The following is a 16001-nucleotide window of genomic DNA, read 5'->3' on the forward strand; positions in this document are numbered from 1 at the left end:
GGGTCTCATTTGGACCAAACCATCAACTTAGGTAATAACAAAACATATCATTAACAAGAAACACGCTGCAACATCCTGGGAGTCTGTTCTAGTGAGGGGATCCATATGGGATGCACTTCAAATCCTGACAACACCCACAGGGTGGGACAGGAAAGAGTTCTCTTATTTCTGGTATGCCATACCCAGTGGCCAAAATTCAGTGGCAACTCATCATTCTCTGCCTAAGTGCTGCCTTACCAAAAGGCCTCTCTCCAGCCACAGACCATGTCTTTGGACATGGTTTGCTTTCCTGGAGGGTGCTCATGGAGGGAATAACTTATGCATGCTTGGGTTTAATGAGTTGAGAGCAAGCAGTGCTCTGTGCAGTGCTGCGTCAAGGAAAGGCTGCATCATCCTGCTTGACACAGTTTTTTTCTAATAGTTTTATTTTATCCACCAATAGTGCTGCCTATTTTTATTAGTCTGAATGATTAGTAATTTTCAAATGCAGCTGTCATACTCTGCCTCATGAATTCCGGTGATTCTACCATGCTGTAAAGGAACATTTTGACACTGTAAGAACTAAACTTTTGCTAAAACATTTTTGACATTCATAAAGGCAAAATTTTAGTATGCCTTTCATGGTTCCACTATAGATCATGTACAAAATTCTGTTCCACAATACATTTTGAGTGTGCAACTAACATTCCTTACTTGGTTTAGGGAGGACAGAATAACAAGCAAGCTGAATAGCAAAAGATTGGAGTTTTAGCAAGTTGAAAATACCATGGTTTGTTTTCCACTAATACCAAGAGAGATAAAGTTAATCTGAAAGTACACAGAAATTCACATTTACAAAATCTGGTCTCCACAAGGCCATGAAATCCTTAATTTGTTTATTTCTCCCAGAAGAATATAAATCACTGTTGCATCGCCCAAATGTTTGTGAGTTTATCAAAAGGAGCGTTTATTCAGCATTCATTCCACTCTGTCATTAAATCCTCTGGATTACATGGCTGTTGTTGTCTTTTAAATTCCTGATAAATATGTTGCTGACAGCCAGCTGTTCTTTCCAATGCATCATAACCAACCATCCTAGAGTAGATCATTAGTCTGCTTGCATCCATCTATTTTATTTATGCCATTCAGGGAGATTACAATGGCCATCTGCAACTGTGGGCACTTTTTGTTTTGGAGGAATGCAACATCAGTGGCACAGGAATGTGAGGGATGGGGCAGAGTTTCAAGGATATCAGCTGTCTTGGAGTGAAAAGGCTTGCCTGCTCAGTAGAGGGACACTTTGGCATCTCTGGTGGCTTCAGCCCTTTTTCCCCTGAGGCAATTTTGGAGCCATGCAGACTGGTGACCCTATGAGAAGCCTCTTGGGCCTGAATCCCCAGGCAAGGCATGGGGAAATGCCTGACCCATCACACCACCTGGTTTTCCCTGGGAGTAAAAATCTGGGTGTACAAAAATTCTCAGTTACGCAAAGACTTTTCCCCCTCATACTCCTACGCCACATTACATTTGTTAAATAGAAGGTCAGAGCTTTCCAGAGTTCCCCCCTTAGCAGCAAGCTGAATTTTCCTGCTGCTCTTTTGACTTTTCAGTGGTCTGAAACATCAGGTTCGGTTCACTCACAGTTCAAGCTGTCAAACTCCCATGTACAGAGCAGCTAGAGTATGTTTCTGCTGGGGAAATCGAACAGTACGTTTTCCAGTTTGCAGCATTCAGCCCACATGTTTTTTTCTCAAAAAACAAGGGAATGCTGCCCCTTGCACTTGCAATTTACAGTAATTAGCAAGGAAATGGTGCTTGCTTTTAGAGAAAGAAGCATACTGAGCAACTCATTCCTAAAAATAAGATTTGGAAAGGAGGCTCACATCGTGAAGTAGTACATTTTTATTCCTGGTGTAAACATAAATATTCAACACTTCTTGCAAATCAAAAATCAGAAGGGAGAAAAACAGTGATCTTTGGATTGATTGAACTTTTTTTTCATAGCTTATGCTGAAATGCTTAATATTTCAGCTGTGTTTGACATGCAAGTAACCAATAGATTGGTTGTATTAATTGGAAAAAAAAAACCTAACCCAAAAAAATCCTATCTGAGACACTCTTTTTTTCAAAGAACAGATGGCTTTCTTTACTTACAGCTGTAGGATATTTTGCTGCAACATAAAGGCATATAGTATATCCTCTGGGGATGAAGGAAAATGAGATGGAGAGAAAACTTTGCAGGGAAAATCATTAGAAGCTCTAGAAATAATAGAAATACCAGGCCTGACTTTTGGTACCACTAACCTTTGTTGATTTTAAGTCCTATTTGAGATCAAGACAGGAGCAGGACCCCTACTTGCCCTGAGTTTCCCACCCTCCTCCCCTGAGGACAGCAGCAGGAGAAACCCCATCTGGCGACGTTTCTTGTGGCAGAGGACATGTTTTATGTTTTCTCTACCAGCCTGCCTGGCTTAACCTCTTGACCATCCTTCAGCTGCCTCTTAATGTGACCGTTTTATCAACAACTGCAGTTAAAATGGCAGTCAGTTTAGCCAGCTCTGTCTGCTGCTGCTTGAAATTTTATGTATTGTGACCTTCTTTGTGCCCTTAATTTCTGCTGGAGATGCTCATCTCCTTGCACTGTAACCAATGAATCAATTTTATTTTCTCTGCTGAAAGTGCTGGGGGGGTGCAAAGCAAAGTTCCTCCCCCTGCTCCTTATCTCGAATAAGAAAACTCCTGCAGTTTTTCTCTCTTTGTAACTGCCTATTGATTGTGTATGTCAACTGTACGTCTGCGGGTGCTGAAGGATTTGATTTTATTTCTGTTTGCTCAATGATATCTAAAAAGTGACTGCTTGAAGGGCTGCTGAGAAGTGGGGGTCTTGTCCACAGGTTTGATTATTCATTATTTGCATCTAATTATATCAGAGGGGTGTAATTACACAAGGTATTTCCTTTTACTTGTTTAGGGATTCTTTTTGGATGATACATGCATCGGCAGTCCCGAGGCCCCAGAACTGCCATGGGCAAGATTGCCCCATACTGCCTTACACATGGCCAGATTTAGTGCTCTTGCAGGAACTGTTTGGCAGGAAATGAAAGCAGTCATTATTCTGAGTGTTTGATGGCAGTGGATGCTGTCCTTGCTTCTGTTGTTCTGGGCAGCCCTCTGCCACCGAGAGCAAGTCAAATATGTGCCTGAGTGAAACAGGCTGGGAAGGACTGAAAGAATTGCCTAGGAATGAGAAGCAAACATCAATTACTTGCTCAAGTATGAAAAAGTTTCTGGTAGGCTACTTATTTAGATGGGTAAGCACATCTTGTGTTTGGATTCAGCTTGTGTGTGCCCTAAGGTTCTGGCTATCAGGGCAGATATCAGGGTGTGATTCCTGGGGTGTCCTGAGCAGGGCTCAGAGTTTGATCTGATGATTCTGAGGGATACCTTAAAACTCAGTATATTCTATGATTCCATGATCCAGTAGCAGGTCATGCAGTAATTCCCTGTGTAACTTGCATTACACAGTGAAAGTCTGTCATGTGTGTGACAATTTTTCTAAAACTGGGATTTCCAAGCCAAGTGCAAAAGTGTTTGAGGTACAGCTTCCAGAAAATATTTGCATGTGATCAAATATATTATCTCTTTATTTAATTCTAGATCCATAATCAAGATCACCTTTATTAGATTTCAGGAAATCTTTATTGCACTGCCTTTCCCTGGGAGAGGTGCCTAAGGTGCTGAGCCCATGAGCAGAAGCCTGAGTGAAGTAGAATAGTTCTCAAATTATCATAGCCCTGTTCAGTTTGTCCCTGTATCTGTAAAAGCACAGTATCTATCTTCCTTTTACCTTCTAGGGCCTGCTAAATAAGAAAATGTGTCAAACATTTGGGGGAGAGTGTTGCTGTTTCTATTGTTACAGGTTTATAATTTCATAGCAAGATACTAATGCAAATCTATAAGAATTAAACCTCTGCTTTTGCAGAGAGAAGTCCCGAGTAGCTCCTGCCCTTCAGAGGTTCAAAGCAAAGGAAGCAAGGAGAAGCATTTTAAGGGCTCAAATAGTGCCAGGTGTTGCAACTCACTGCTTGAAGACTAGCCCTGGGCTTGCAACTGGATTAAGGTGGGATGTTTGGCAAGTCTCTGAATATAGGTGAACATTGTGCTTCACATTGGAAGGATACCTAAAAATGGCAGCCAAGTATTAATGAATATATGGGGCAACAGGGCTGGATTTGGTTAACAGCGTACAAAAGATTCTACATCCTCAGAGTTTTGAAATAAAAGGGTTTTCCTGTGACATAATTGTGTATATCAAAGCTCTAAAAGGTAAGTAATTAAGAGTTTGAATGACAGGCATACAAGTCCAATGGAAAGAGATGATGTAGACCAGAGGGTGGAAGAATACAGTGAGTGTGCATATGTGACAAAAATTCCCTGTTGGTTCAAGAATAGGTACTTTGTTTTTCATTAGATATGATATTGGAGATGTGTCATCTTTAATCCATTTCTTACAAGCTCAGTTGTCAGAAAGAGTGAAATTTCTTTCAAAAAAGACATAGCTGCTAATCCCTAAAAGCACAGTGCAACCACATTCTGCTCCTTCCAGATCTCTAATCAAGATCTTCTGCAAAGATGCCCTAGAATCTTGGAAATGGCCTCATAATATTAATAGAAAAGATGAAAAGTACCCTTTTTTCCCTATTCTTACCTTGAGGAGAGGGACACCTTTTTAAATATTTGTTTCTTTTGTGACTTAGTGTCACAGTTTCATCAATCAACTGAAAACTCATCAACTTTTCAGTATGAATTAGAGTTAAAAAATAATTGATGTGGTAGTCTGTTTTGTTTGGAGCCTGTCTTGTAGTGCTTTAAAAGAGTCCCCATATGGTGAAACCTGCAATTTTGAAACAAAAGCTTTTTCCCATTGAGTATGGCCAGGTACTTAGAATACTGAAAGGAATCAGTCATAGAGCTGTATTACTTTTTCACAGGAATAATACTATGTGTTAGGAAAAAACTGGCTAACAATCAGATTTCTTTGACAAAAGATGTGAAGTTTGCTTTTTTAAATATGGAATTCATTAGTATTATTGAATAGCTTTATCATATTTCTTTTAACTATAAATGATTTCCTCGTGCTTGGTTCCTGAGTTTTCAAAGGCTTCAGAAGTTACATAAAAGCAGGTACACAATAGAAGACCAGGTATTGTGGAGGTGTTAATACGTGGCAGATTTTTTTTTAACCTAAGCAGACGTATTTCAGGACCCATTATCTTGTCTTTTCTTTTGATAAAGTGGTTTTAGATTGACTATTACGTTCCAAGGAAATTCAACACATGTTATTTCAGTCACACAGTGACCAATATTACTCACCTGCACAACTGCTCATCCAGTTGGACAAGATGGAAAAAGATGGAAAAAGATGGAAAAATAAATGGGTTCTCAAATGTCCTCTCAGGCAAGAGCTGGGTGGAAGACAGTCCCTGGAGTGCTACACAAATTAAAAACCAAACACCAGGACCATGATAAAGGCTCTTGGAGTCAATACCTGCAGAAGGAGTTGTAAGTTTGAGTCACAGATGGCTGAAGGATGTGCAGAGACCATTAACATAAACATTCTTCTGTGATGCTGAACACATGTGTGATGTGAAAATCCCTTTTAATTGTAGCTGTAAAGCAGGCTCTGTGCACTCACCTATGATAAACCAGACCTTTCATAAAAAAATATTGTTCATATAGGTACTAATCTATGTTCAGTGACAGCACAACACTTCATCTACATTTATTTCTTGAACACTGGGATAGGCATAGAGTGTGTTTTTCTAAAAGCTTCCATGAATGCTAATGACAAGGAATATCACTTGTAGACAGCACTTGTGCCTAGGAAAATATAGAAAATGAAAGCCAATAAAGCATCATGTGAAAAATATTATCTTGCTGAAAAGATTTTTATGGTTTGAATTAATTTTTAGTTCAGCAGCACTTGTTAAACCTATAAATAGATAAATAGTCTCTTGCCTTCCTATAGCTTTTTTCCTCTTATAGCGTGCTTTAGAAGTCTTCGCATTCAGTGATTTTTATTTTATTATATTTAGTTAACACTGCAGGCTCTCTTTCAGAGAACTGCTTTGATAACAGGCTGTTTTATCTCAGTTCCTAGTGTGATAAAAGCCAATTTGGAGTCACTTACTTTATACAAAACAATGCAAAGTACAAGATATTTTGATGATAATAGCAAGTCTAAAAAGGGATGACCATCTGCCTTTATTCACTTCTCCTGCTTTCAGTGTCCTTTCGAGCTCCACTTTCCCTATGGAAAGATGAAATCACAGAGATCATTTTCAGTCCTGTCAGCTGAGAAGATGTGGTAACCATCTTATAAGATAAACATATGGCTGGGTCTTAAGGGCTTTTTCAAACTGGGAATCCAAGTATAGACTGCCAAGTTATATACAGAAGCATCTGCCATGTCAGTTCCCCATCACAACACCTCCCTGCACCACCAGAAAGCCTGAGCTGGTGCCTGCTCTTTTCCAGGTTGGCATTTTATGGCAAGAACCAGCCACAAAAATGTAGAGCTGTGTATCTGAAGGCTTAACTTTGGACTCCTTAATCTGAATGTTTTAGGAATAATTTGGGACAGATAAGACTCATCCATCTGGAGAGTTCCAGCAAAAACCCAGCTGTGAGCTGCAGGGTGAGCATGGACCTGGAAGCTGAGCAATCTCTCCATATGGAACAGTGAGTGATTATTTTGAGATACACTTTATTTCCACTGGCAATGCCATTCACACAGTCCTTATTGATCAGGCCAGGAAGGATACTCCATCTGATTTATTTTTCCATATTTCCTGACCAAACTCTTGCCTAGTCTCTGTATTTTGCTTTATTTGTGGTCTCCTGGCTCCAATGGCTTCCCCCCTGAGTAAGCAGCAATTGCCCCATACATGGGTCTGTAGCAGCTCCTTGTAGCCAGCCAGAACATGTTTCCAACTTCAACCAACTTGATTTTCCTGCTGTTCAGTGCTCCTGCATCCTCTCTTTTGTGGGGAATGTTGCAATTTGCCTCTGTGAGCTGTTCTGGCTCTTATAGGAGGTTGACTTCCTTTGACCTTGAAACATGGTGGGATTCTGATGATGGGGTGGCCGTTTAGTAGAAGGAAGGCCCCTTCCTTCCTTCTACTGCTGGCTCTGAGAAATGAGGCCTGTGCTTAAGAGAAAACACAGTCAAAGGAATTTGCTGTTGGCCACTTACTTCTGGTCATATAGAGCTTAATAAGGCATTTTCTCCAGGTAATCAGCACAATTATGAGAAACTTCCCCATTAAAATGTTTGTGTGAAGACAACTGTTTCAGTTGAAAATGTGCATGGTGCTTGTGGGCTAAAACCACTGTTGATATTTTTATATAGTAATACTTTTTTTTAACTAGGTGGGTTTCTTTTCTTTGCTTGGCTTTTTTGGTGGTCCATAAACTATGCTTCTGAAATGTTTATCAAAAAAAAGACTGGAGATTTTTATAAACTTTTTGTTTTGAAGCAGAACATGCCCCCCATTCCAGGAAGTTAACTTACCTTTTCTAATTGCATGGAACTTGCCCTGAAAATCAGAGGAGGATATGTAATACAGAGAGATCCATGAAAGTGCAGGAAGTTACATTTATTGCTATTTGTAAAGCCATTTAACACTGTTCAGAGCAGTTTTAGCTCATCAACACCCCACTGGTGAAACTCAAAATATCTATCACGTTTATCTGAGACAGGCCTCTGCGATGTGTTTTCATTTGTTCTTACCTAGTGCTTGCACTCACCCTTTACTTTGCTTTTTACCTTACTTTAAAACTTCAGTCATTTACTTCAGGAGTGAAAACTCTTTTTCCCCTTACCCCATGTACTGAATAACCAATTAATAAACAGGGAGTTAACAATTCCTGAAGTATTTCCTTCATCTAAGCTGTTGAATAGGAACCATGTTCCTAGCTATTGGAATCCCACTGGAAACAAACCTTGAACTAACTTAAAGCTGTAGCCATTGCAATCAAAAGATTTAATAGATCATTAATTGATTTTAATGTTACTCTCCTACTTTAAGATTGCTAAAATAAGACATTTAATAAACATCAAGGGAAAAGTATTTCAGTAGCTAGATTAAAAAAATAACCAGATAAGAGCTTTTACTCACGCATCTAACGTTGTCTGGAAAAGAAAATAATTTTTAAAATATTGGGGTTAAGTATTCTATTAAAGAGTACAGAAAATAATTTTTTCAAAAATAGATCTTTATTAGCAGTCTGGGTTAGAGAACTGGATATTCACTTTGATTAGGGTTTTCTGTTGAGAGGAATAAAAAATTTATTTCACAGGTAGCAAGTTAAAAAATACGGAAAGTAATGTATTTACATTACAAAGATGAAATTGAGTTACAGTGGCTAATAGGATAAGTGTTGCAAGTTAGACATTAGAGGAGAGATGTGAACCCAATTTACCAGGCAAATTAACTTTGTTAGAACACTTGAGCTGGCACAAAGATAACAGTGCCTTTAGGAGACAAACTGCCTGCCTTGCTTGTGTACTCCAGTGTTTCTCTAATGATTATAAAACTCTTTAGGCAAGATTTTTTTTTACCAGCCTAAGGGCACCAAAAGATATTGATAAATGTGCAACAGAAATCAAATGAAAGTTGGACTCAATGCCCCAGCTCTTCATATCCTAATACCTGCTGAAGCAATTTTGGTTCTTTTTCTCTGCCTAACAAAAATTCTGCTCCTGCATGACATGGGCACATGACATTGCACTGATTTGCAAACGGAGCTACTCTGTATTTTCAGGACTTGAATAACAAGCTCAGAGAATCCCTTAAAAAATAATGTCCTGGAAAGCAAAGTAGCAGGTAGAGCCTGGCCAGCCTGAAGGGGAGCTGAAGCCTGTCAGCAGTGTCCATCTGAGGCAGTTCAGATATGGACTGAAATGCATTTGGCATCTCTTTTCTGTTTCACAGTGAGCTGTACTCCATTTCACCTTGTGCCCAAGGATTTCACAGTTCTTCATACAAGTACGGTGAATGGTGTCTGGATGCAGTCAGGCACTGAACAAGGGGATCTTAACACACTTTTTAGTGCAGGAGGTTTTCTGCTCTTTCCAGACTGTTCAGTGTGAGAAAGAGAAGTGGGCTTCAATGATGTACCCAAGGTTATGCCTCAAATTAGTTACAAGATGGGAAGTGGTCACAAATGGTCCCCTTCTGGGATCATGGGGATAATCTGCCTACCTAAAAATAAAAGAAAGCCAGTCCTTTTTGCAGTGAGCAGATTAAGCCAATTCATATTAAACAATTTGCTATGAGATTTGATTAAAAAAAAAAAAAAGAAAAACTTTGTCAAGCTAGGCTAAACAGTGTTCACAGCATAGTGGTCATCCTTTGATGTGATGCTTTAGAGGAGCTGAAGGAGAATGTGCTTTTTCTGTGAAATTTAATAAAAAGACTGAGAACCATATGATGCAAAAATCCGAGACTCTTCAACATCTAACACTGAACCTTAAAATTACCATACCTGAATGTGTGCAGACAAGTTGTGTTCATTAATTTTAGCAGCATCTGTGCCCATTTACACCAGCTAAATATCTAGCATTCAATATAAGCAATTTTCTTGTCCCTTTTCAATTAGCTCCATTACAGAAAATCTAATTAAATCATATCTTTTAGCAGGAACCAAGAATTCAAGAGCTAAATTTTTGCATTTAACTAAAACCTCTTCATCTCGAACTGTTAATTTACTGAAAAAGATATCCAGTAGTTTTTCCTGTGATCCACTTAGTTCCTGAATGAAATGGCTCATTAACTCTGAGTTGGCTCTTAAAGTGTACGCTCAGGCTCCAACTGTGGTGACAATCTCAGAAGATGATGGGAATCATAGCTGCTTTTCTCCGCACTTCTGGGTAAAATCTCTTCAGATACAGCTTGTGTTTCTTCTGGGCCCACAGAGACATCTGGATGACCATCAGGAAAGCAAAGATGCCAACTAGCAGGGAAAAAGATTTAAAGAAAACAATCGTGTGTTCTTTCAGCGCCTGTTTCTGTAAATACAGTAGGGTTTATGGAAATATTTGCAGTCTCTTCTGTGGGCACAGACAACTCTGCAGTTTCTCTCAGCCTGGCAGTTTCTGATATACCATAGCCCAAGGCTCAGCCTCCACCTCAGAATTCACATAGATGATGTTCATTTGTTAGACACACCCTGTACCACCTCTGACTTCACCATAAATCCATATATCACAGGGCCTCTTTGGTCATGGCACTGTCTCAACCCATGGCCTCTCTTGACCATATTTCTAGTTTACTTCTGAACTGTAACACTTCTTTGTTTCTACCTCTGGCTGCCAACCATGACAGGGAGCTGTGCTGTAACTCCCTGCTGTGTGGAGGCAGAGCTCGGCCCTAAAGCAAGTAGGCAGTAGCTGCCTGGTCCAGCAAATAGGCATCAAATTGGGGATAATTTTACTGCATTTGCATTTTGCAAATTCATTATCCTTTGATTAATGTAGAGGTGGTTAATCAGAAACATTCATTTGGCATCTGGTCAAGTCACGTCTGGGAAAATTACAGCAAGGATGAGTGTGCTGTGTATGTTGCTGCTCCTGCCATTGTAGGGACAGCCCTACATTGTCCCCAAACTTTCAGGTAATTTCCATACCAAAGCCTAAGACACACAAATATTTCAATTTTTTACAAACAAAATTTCAATTTAATTTTTGCATGATGCAGTGTAACCCACTTTTGAAATTATTTCCTTTTTCGTTTGTAAGCCACATGGGGTTACTTCTTACAAGTAGTTTTTATAGGTTTCTATTTTGAAATGGAAAATTAATTAAAAAGTGAATGTTTTTGAGAGCTCAGTCCCAGGGACCATAGTTTCATGAGTATTTAGGTCTCTAAGGATGCAGCAAAGCACTGAGCAAGAGTCATAAATGCTACTAAGCAGGCTGCTCTTACAAGCATCTTGGAGGTTTATCTTTTATTTCTCATTAATTATCATAATGATGGCATTATTTCATATACTATAAACGTTTTTGGCAAATTTTAGATTTCCAGAATTCTCTTCAACAAACACTTTAAATGCTGTCTTCATTCTGTTTCTAGTTTACCTGGCAGAGTTTGTGTCATCACCGTGAAACTAATCCAAGACCCAGCCTGTTGCAAAGAAAAAGGCACGGTTAGTTGTACATTTTATGTGAAGCAAAATGACAAGTTTCCAAAAGCTCCTCATGGAAAAAGTGTGTGCTGCTTGTACTGGAAATGGGAGAGGAAAAGTAGTAAGAAATTAACCTCCCAGTGTGCTGTATGGGGTGAAGAGATGGGTGGTAAATCTTTAGATCACTGGGGAGACTGCAGTGGAGGGAAATACAGACAAAAGTCCATGTGATAGTGATTTGAGGGAAAAGGAGGGTCTGGTGGAGAAACGCTTGTGGGAGCAAGGAGACTCTGACTTATGGAGCACAAGGATTGATGTTCAGAGGAAACTGCATGGGAGTGTTGCAGATTCTCTGCAGACAAAGGCTGAAACAGTAGTATAAGCAAAAGAAAGTTGTGTACCTCATATGTATAGTTGGGACAGGATACCAGCAGGAAGAGCCAGGTGAAGGGGTTGTAGGTTGGACTTGGAAAACAGCTTCTATTTCCTTGTGAAAGGGGAAAAAAAAAAGGATGGGGAAAATCAGAACCAGTTTCAGTACAGGGAGAGGGAAACTGAGCCTTATCACAGCCTGCCTATGTAACAGCAATCCCCTGGGCCAATTCTCTCAGGGTACAACCTGTTAGAAAAGTTTCAGTGAAATCTTTTGAGGTAGCAAAAGCCACATTTATCCCAGTGAGAAAGAACTTAAATAATTTTTATTTTTGGCTCTTGCTGCTTTTAAACTGAATTAGGCCCCTTGCAGGATATAGCATAAGCAGTTTCCTAACTACAGTGCATGAAAACATTCCAGAATAGAAACTGTCTTATGTGTGTGAAGTTGATCATACTGTGATGTTTTCTTGAAAAGGGTGTTCTAGTGGGGGAATGACACTATTAGTGTCTAAAAACATATTTTACTTTCCGGTATATATTGTATAACCTTTATTCTTATTTCACAAAATGCTGAAACCCCAGCCTGTTAAGAGCATACATATACACCTTTGTAAGTATTCATGTGTCTATCTCTGTGTATTTGAATATATGCATGTACATCTTTGCCTGAGATGAATGTGTCTAAAAACTCTGTGATATAGTTTAGAAGTTTTTGAGACTTATTTAAAATGAAATACATTTATGTCAGTCACCAGCATGCTTTAAGAACTTCAGCGCTTAAATCCATACTTAAATTGCAGTTCTGTCTAATTAAGATAAATTTGCTATAAATTTTGAAACAACAACAGTGTTGCTAATGTTTCTTTGTCACAATTTTTTTGAAGGTGTTAGACCAATGTCATGGATACTACTTCATCTTTCTTTGTTCAATGGGCGTAGGTGCATAAATTACTGTACACCAGCAGAAGATGGATAGGTTAAGGAACAGGATACAAAGACAGACCTGAATTGGTTTGGTGAGCTAATGCTACGTTGATAAAGTGATTTCCAGCTTCACACATCTGCAAGACATTAAAAACATATTTTCAGCTGTATGCCTAAAAGGCTGTGGCAATTCTGTGCAGTGCATGACTAGAACCTTCCCCATTACAACTCAGTCTCTGTATCCAGGAAATACGTATTCCAAAAAACAGCCTGTGATCTCTGTCACACACACAAGTGTCCAGTGAACACTGTGGGTGCAGCCTGGGGTGAAAGCCCCTGGCACATCTCCACAGAGCTCTGTGCAGCCAGGCCTTAAGCGGGGTTCCCATGCCCAGCACATGCGAAATGTTTGGCCCTGGGGAGATCAGGGGGATTCCCTGGCTTGAAGGAATTCATCAAAATTATCTTCTTGATTTTTTTCTGGATTTAATTCAAGCTGCAAAGAGGCAGGCAAAAAGCTGACCTCTGGTTTTGTAAAGATGTCATGAGTTAATGCCCCTACCCCTCTTCCTATACACACTTTCAAAAGTGTCTAGCAAAACAGGAAGGGGGGGAAAAAAAGGGTGATTAAAAAAGCAGTAGTCTCTAAAAGGCAGACTGGTTGAATGGATAGTAGTCAGGGATTGATAAAGGAAGGGAGCCAGTAGTATTCCTGGTCCTGGAACTCTCTGGTTATGCAGTGTCCAGCCATAACCAGCTGGTTGGTCTCTAACATTCAGGTATTTCAAACCTTTGGGAGAGGTACCATTTCTTCCCACTGGGTTATACAGCCTGTAGTACAGGCTGATTTCAGATTTGCTTCAGGCTTTCAGTACTTCACCAATTTCCACTACTGAAGAATGAAAATCAATATTTACCTATATTTAAAATGGGAACTGGTAGCAAAATCAATTTAAATTCCTGAAGAAGATGAGTTGTCGTCACAACTATGTAATTTTGTGTATATGTTAGGTATAAACTATGTTTTTTTCCCCTGCTCTGTGAAGAAAACTAAAATGATGTATACAGTTCAAGCTCAGAGGGAATTGAACCTTTTTATTAATTTCTGGATTTGAAGACCGATTTGTTCTGTCATGCATTTTCTTACATAATTTGTCATTCTATATTTTTCAAGAGTCAAAAAAGCGTAAGAACTTAAAATTAAAAGGAAAATGTTAAAACCTAGAGATGTTAAAAGTGTGAAGTCACAAAATTAATACATAAAAGTACTTCAATTGTCATTTTTAAGTCAATTCTGATAGTCATCCATAACAAATTTTTGTTAAAGCTAATTGAAAGCAATAGGTAACTTCATTTTATATTGAAATGTCCTATTATCTGAAGGAACATTGTAGATAGAAGAATTGCTGAATAATTTTCCCTTTTTGGCAGAGAGTTTTGTGGGGTTTTTTTAGAAGGTTTAAGTCAGGTCAATTAGTAAATAGACCTGTTATTAGCTGTTATTCTGCATGGGTAGGTAGTTTCTGTTCAAGTCCTGCTGTCCTTTAAAACTCTTTTAATTCCAGCTAACTGACAATCCTCTATTATAAATACCAGATGTAAAACACTAAATAGCCAGAAAATGAAATTCCATTTTAAAATAACATATCAGAAGCTACAACTCTAACCATAGCAATGGGTGTAATTATAATTTACATACTTCCAATTATAAGCTGGGAACGTGATTTGTTTTTCTGATTGCTATTATTTTAAAGAAATAGGTTTTGTAGCTAAAAGTGGTTTTGTAAAACACTATAGCTAATGAGATGCCCACACTATTGTGGAGCAAGAGATATTCACACACTATAATTAACCCCTACTAATTCTACGTAAAACAAGCTAGGGGCATTTCTGCAGAGATATTTATTGGCTTAGCTTTGACTCTGCAGCTGCATTCTGCCGTGATTAACTCTCATGGCCCCCTTTAAACATGTGACTGTTAATGTTCTACATTGAGAACCACTGCTAAATTTAAGCTAGTCCTCAGTTTATCATATATAACATACAGGGCATCAGGGAACAGCAGAGAAAAATCTGATGCTATCTACGATTATAAAATATTGAAGCTTACACACTGTTTCCCCTCTTTATATTCTGAGTGTACCCTATGAGAAAAAACATCCCTGCAAAGCTTAATTTCTCTAAACATGAGAATCTTTCAGGAGGGCCTACAGAAACTCTTCATATTACTCAGTACTGTTTACAGCAGCTGTAGATGTATACACTTAAATCAGGATGTGTAATAAAGACAAAACTCTAAAAAGGGCAAAACAAAAGAAATCTTCCTAATATTCTATTCATATGTTTTAGAAACCTGTGAAAACAGCTTCAAATTATTTTATTTTGTATGTTGATGTTTTAACTTCATTGTCTGGGAATTTGCCAGCACAAGATCTGAAAAGGAAAGGTCTTGAGTTTCCATGGGCAGGGAGTTCTCAAAAAAGCTGTAAGAATTCAGAGCCCAGACCAGGTGCTGATGCAGATTCTAAGGTGATTGACATATTTTATAGTAAACACCCCCAACAGGATTCATCCCTTTGCTTGATGGCAGAATTTTCCTTATGAGCTATAGCCGGGCATGTTCCACTGATGCAGGGAAGGATGTTTCAAAGGAAAAGGAGGCTTTCTCTAAGCAGAGACTTGGATGAGGACTAGTTTTGCTGGTAGCACTGAATATTCAGGCAAGCAGTTTGCTTGGATTCCGACACCCCCTGAGCCTAGGAAGGGTGCACACAGCAAGGTTCTGAGCATACTGCTGACTACCAGTGCCACAACCTCCTGTCTCTGCACTACTGGGTTATTGCTTTTGGCCCTAGAGCCTCATGGAGAATGTGAGCTTCTTTATAGAAGTATTTTTCTTGTCTTTGCTAAACCTTATTAGAGCAAAAAAAGCTGGGAACTGCATGGGCAGACTCAGAGATAAACATTGCCAAAAATGTGACCTTTAAGGGTCCTGATTTACAAAAGCATTTAAATATTGCTAACGAGTTTTTGAATGTTTTTCTGAATGGTGTTTGCCTGAAGGAGCCTAGACATATTACTGTCCTGTCACCCTGTCATATTTCTGGAAACAGATCTGTATCTGATTTTCAAAGAGGATGTTTTGGCTACTGGCCCAGCAGTTCCAGAGGACAGAGAGGATATGCATTTCCATGTGAGAACTTCTTACCAAGTTTCTGTCTCACTGTACAATTATGTTCAAACAGCAGGTTGGGTAGTCTCAGCCATCCTTCATCAGCTGCACTTTCCCTTGGCTTATCCCATTTTGGCAGGGTTTATGTATATAAATAATATTTTAAAAATGTGTTGATAGAAGTTATTCAGGGTACACAACTATTGCAAAGTCTGCTTAGCATGTAATTCTTTAGTGCTTTTCTTAAATGACAAGTTTCAGTCTGTCTAAATATTAGTGTTCCAACACAATTGACAGTAGTAATTATGCTGATGATGTCCTCATGGCTCTCAAATACAGTTCTTAAGTTTAAACTCAGTATATA

At 38.9% G+C, this 16001-nt stretch overlaps 1 protein-coding gene across 4 annotated transcripts in view; it reads right to left on the reverse strand.

The window, feature by feature from the left end:
* Positions 1-8235: 8235 nt before the first annotated feature.
* Positions 8236-16001, reverse strand: part of TECRL (trans-2,3-enoyl-CoA reductase like) — a 59305-nt gene continuing 51539 nt past the window's right edge. For 2 of the 4 annotated variants that reach the window (XM_058838691.1, XM_058838690.1), the window contains exons 9-12: positions 12545-12602; positions 11568-11653; positions 11120-11165; positions 8236-9996 (exon numbers count right to left, since the gene is read on the reverse strand). In XM_058838691.1, coding sequence (XP_058694674.1) covers positions 9869-9996; positions 11120-11165; positions 11568-11653; positions 12545-12602 — 318 coding nt within the window. In that variant the 3' untranslated portion in view covers positions 8236-9868. The remainder of the gene's footprint in view (positions 9997-11119; positions 11166-11567; positions 11654-12544; positions 12603-16001) is intronic. The other 2 variants (XM_058838692.1, XM_058838693.1) reach the window with 2 other exon arrangements.

The sequence above is a fragment of the Poecile atricapillus genome, chromosome 4 (assembly GCF_030490865.1).
Source record: "Poecile atricapillus isolate bPoeAtr1 chromosome 4, bPoeAtr1.hap1, whole genome shotgun sequence".
Taxonomy (NCBI): Eukaryota; Metazoa; Chordata; class Aves; order Passeriformes; family Paridae; genus Poecile; species Poecile atricapillus.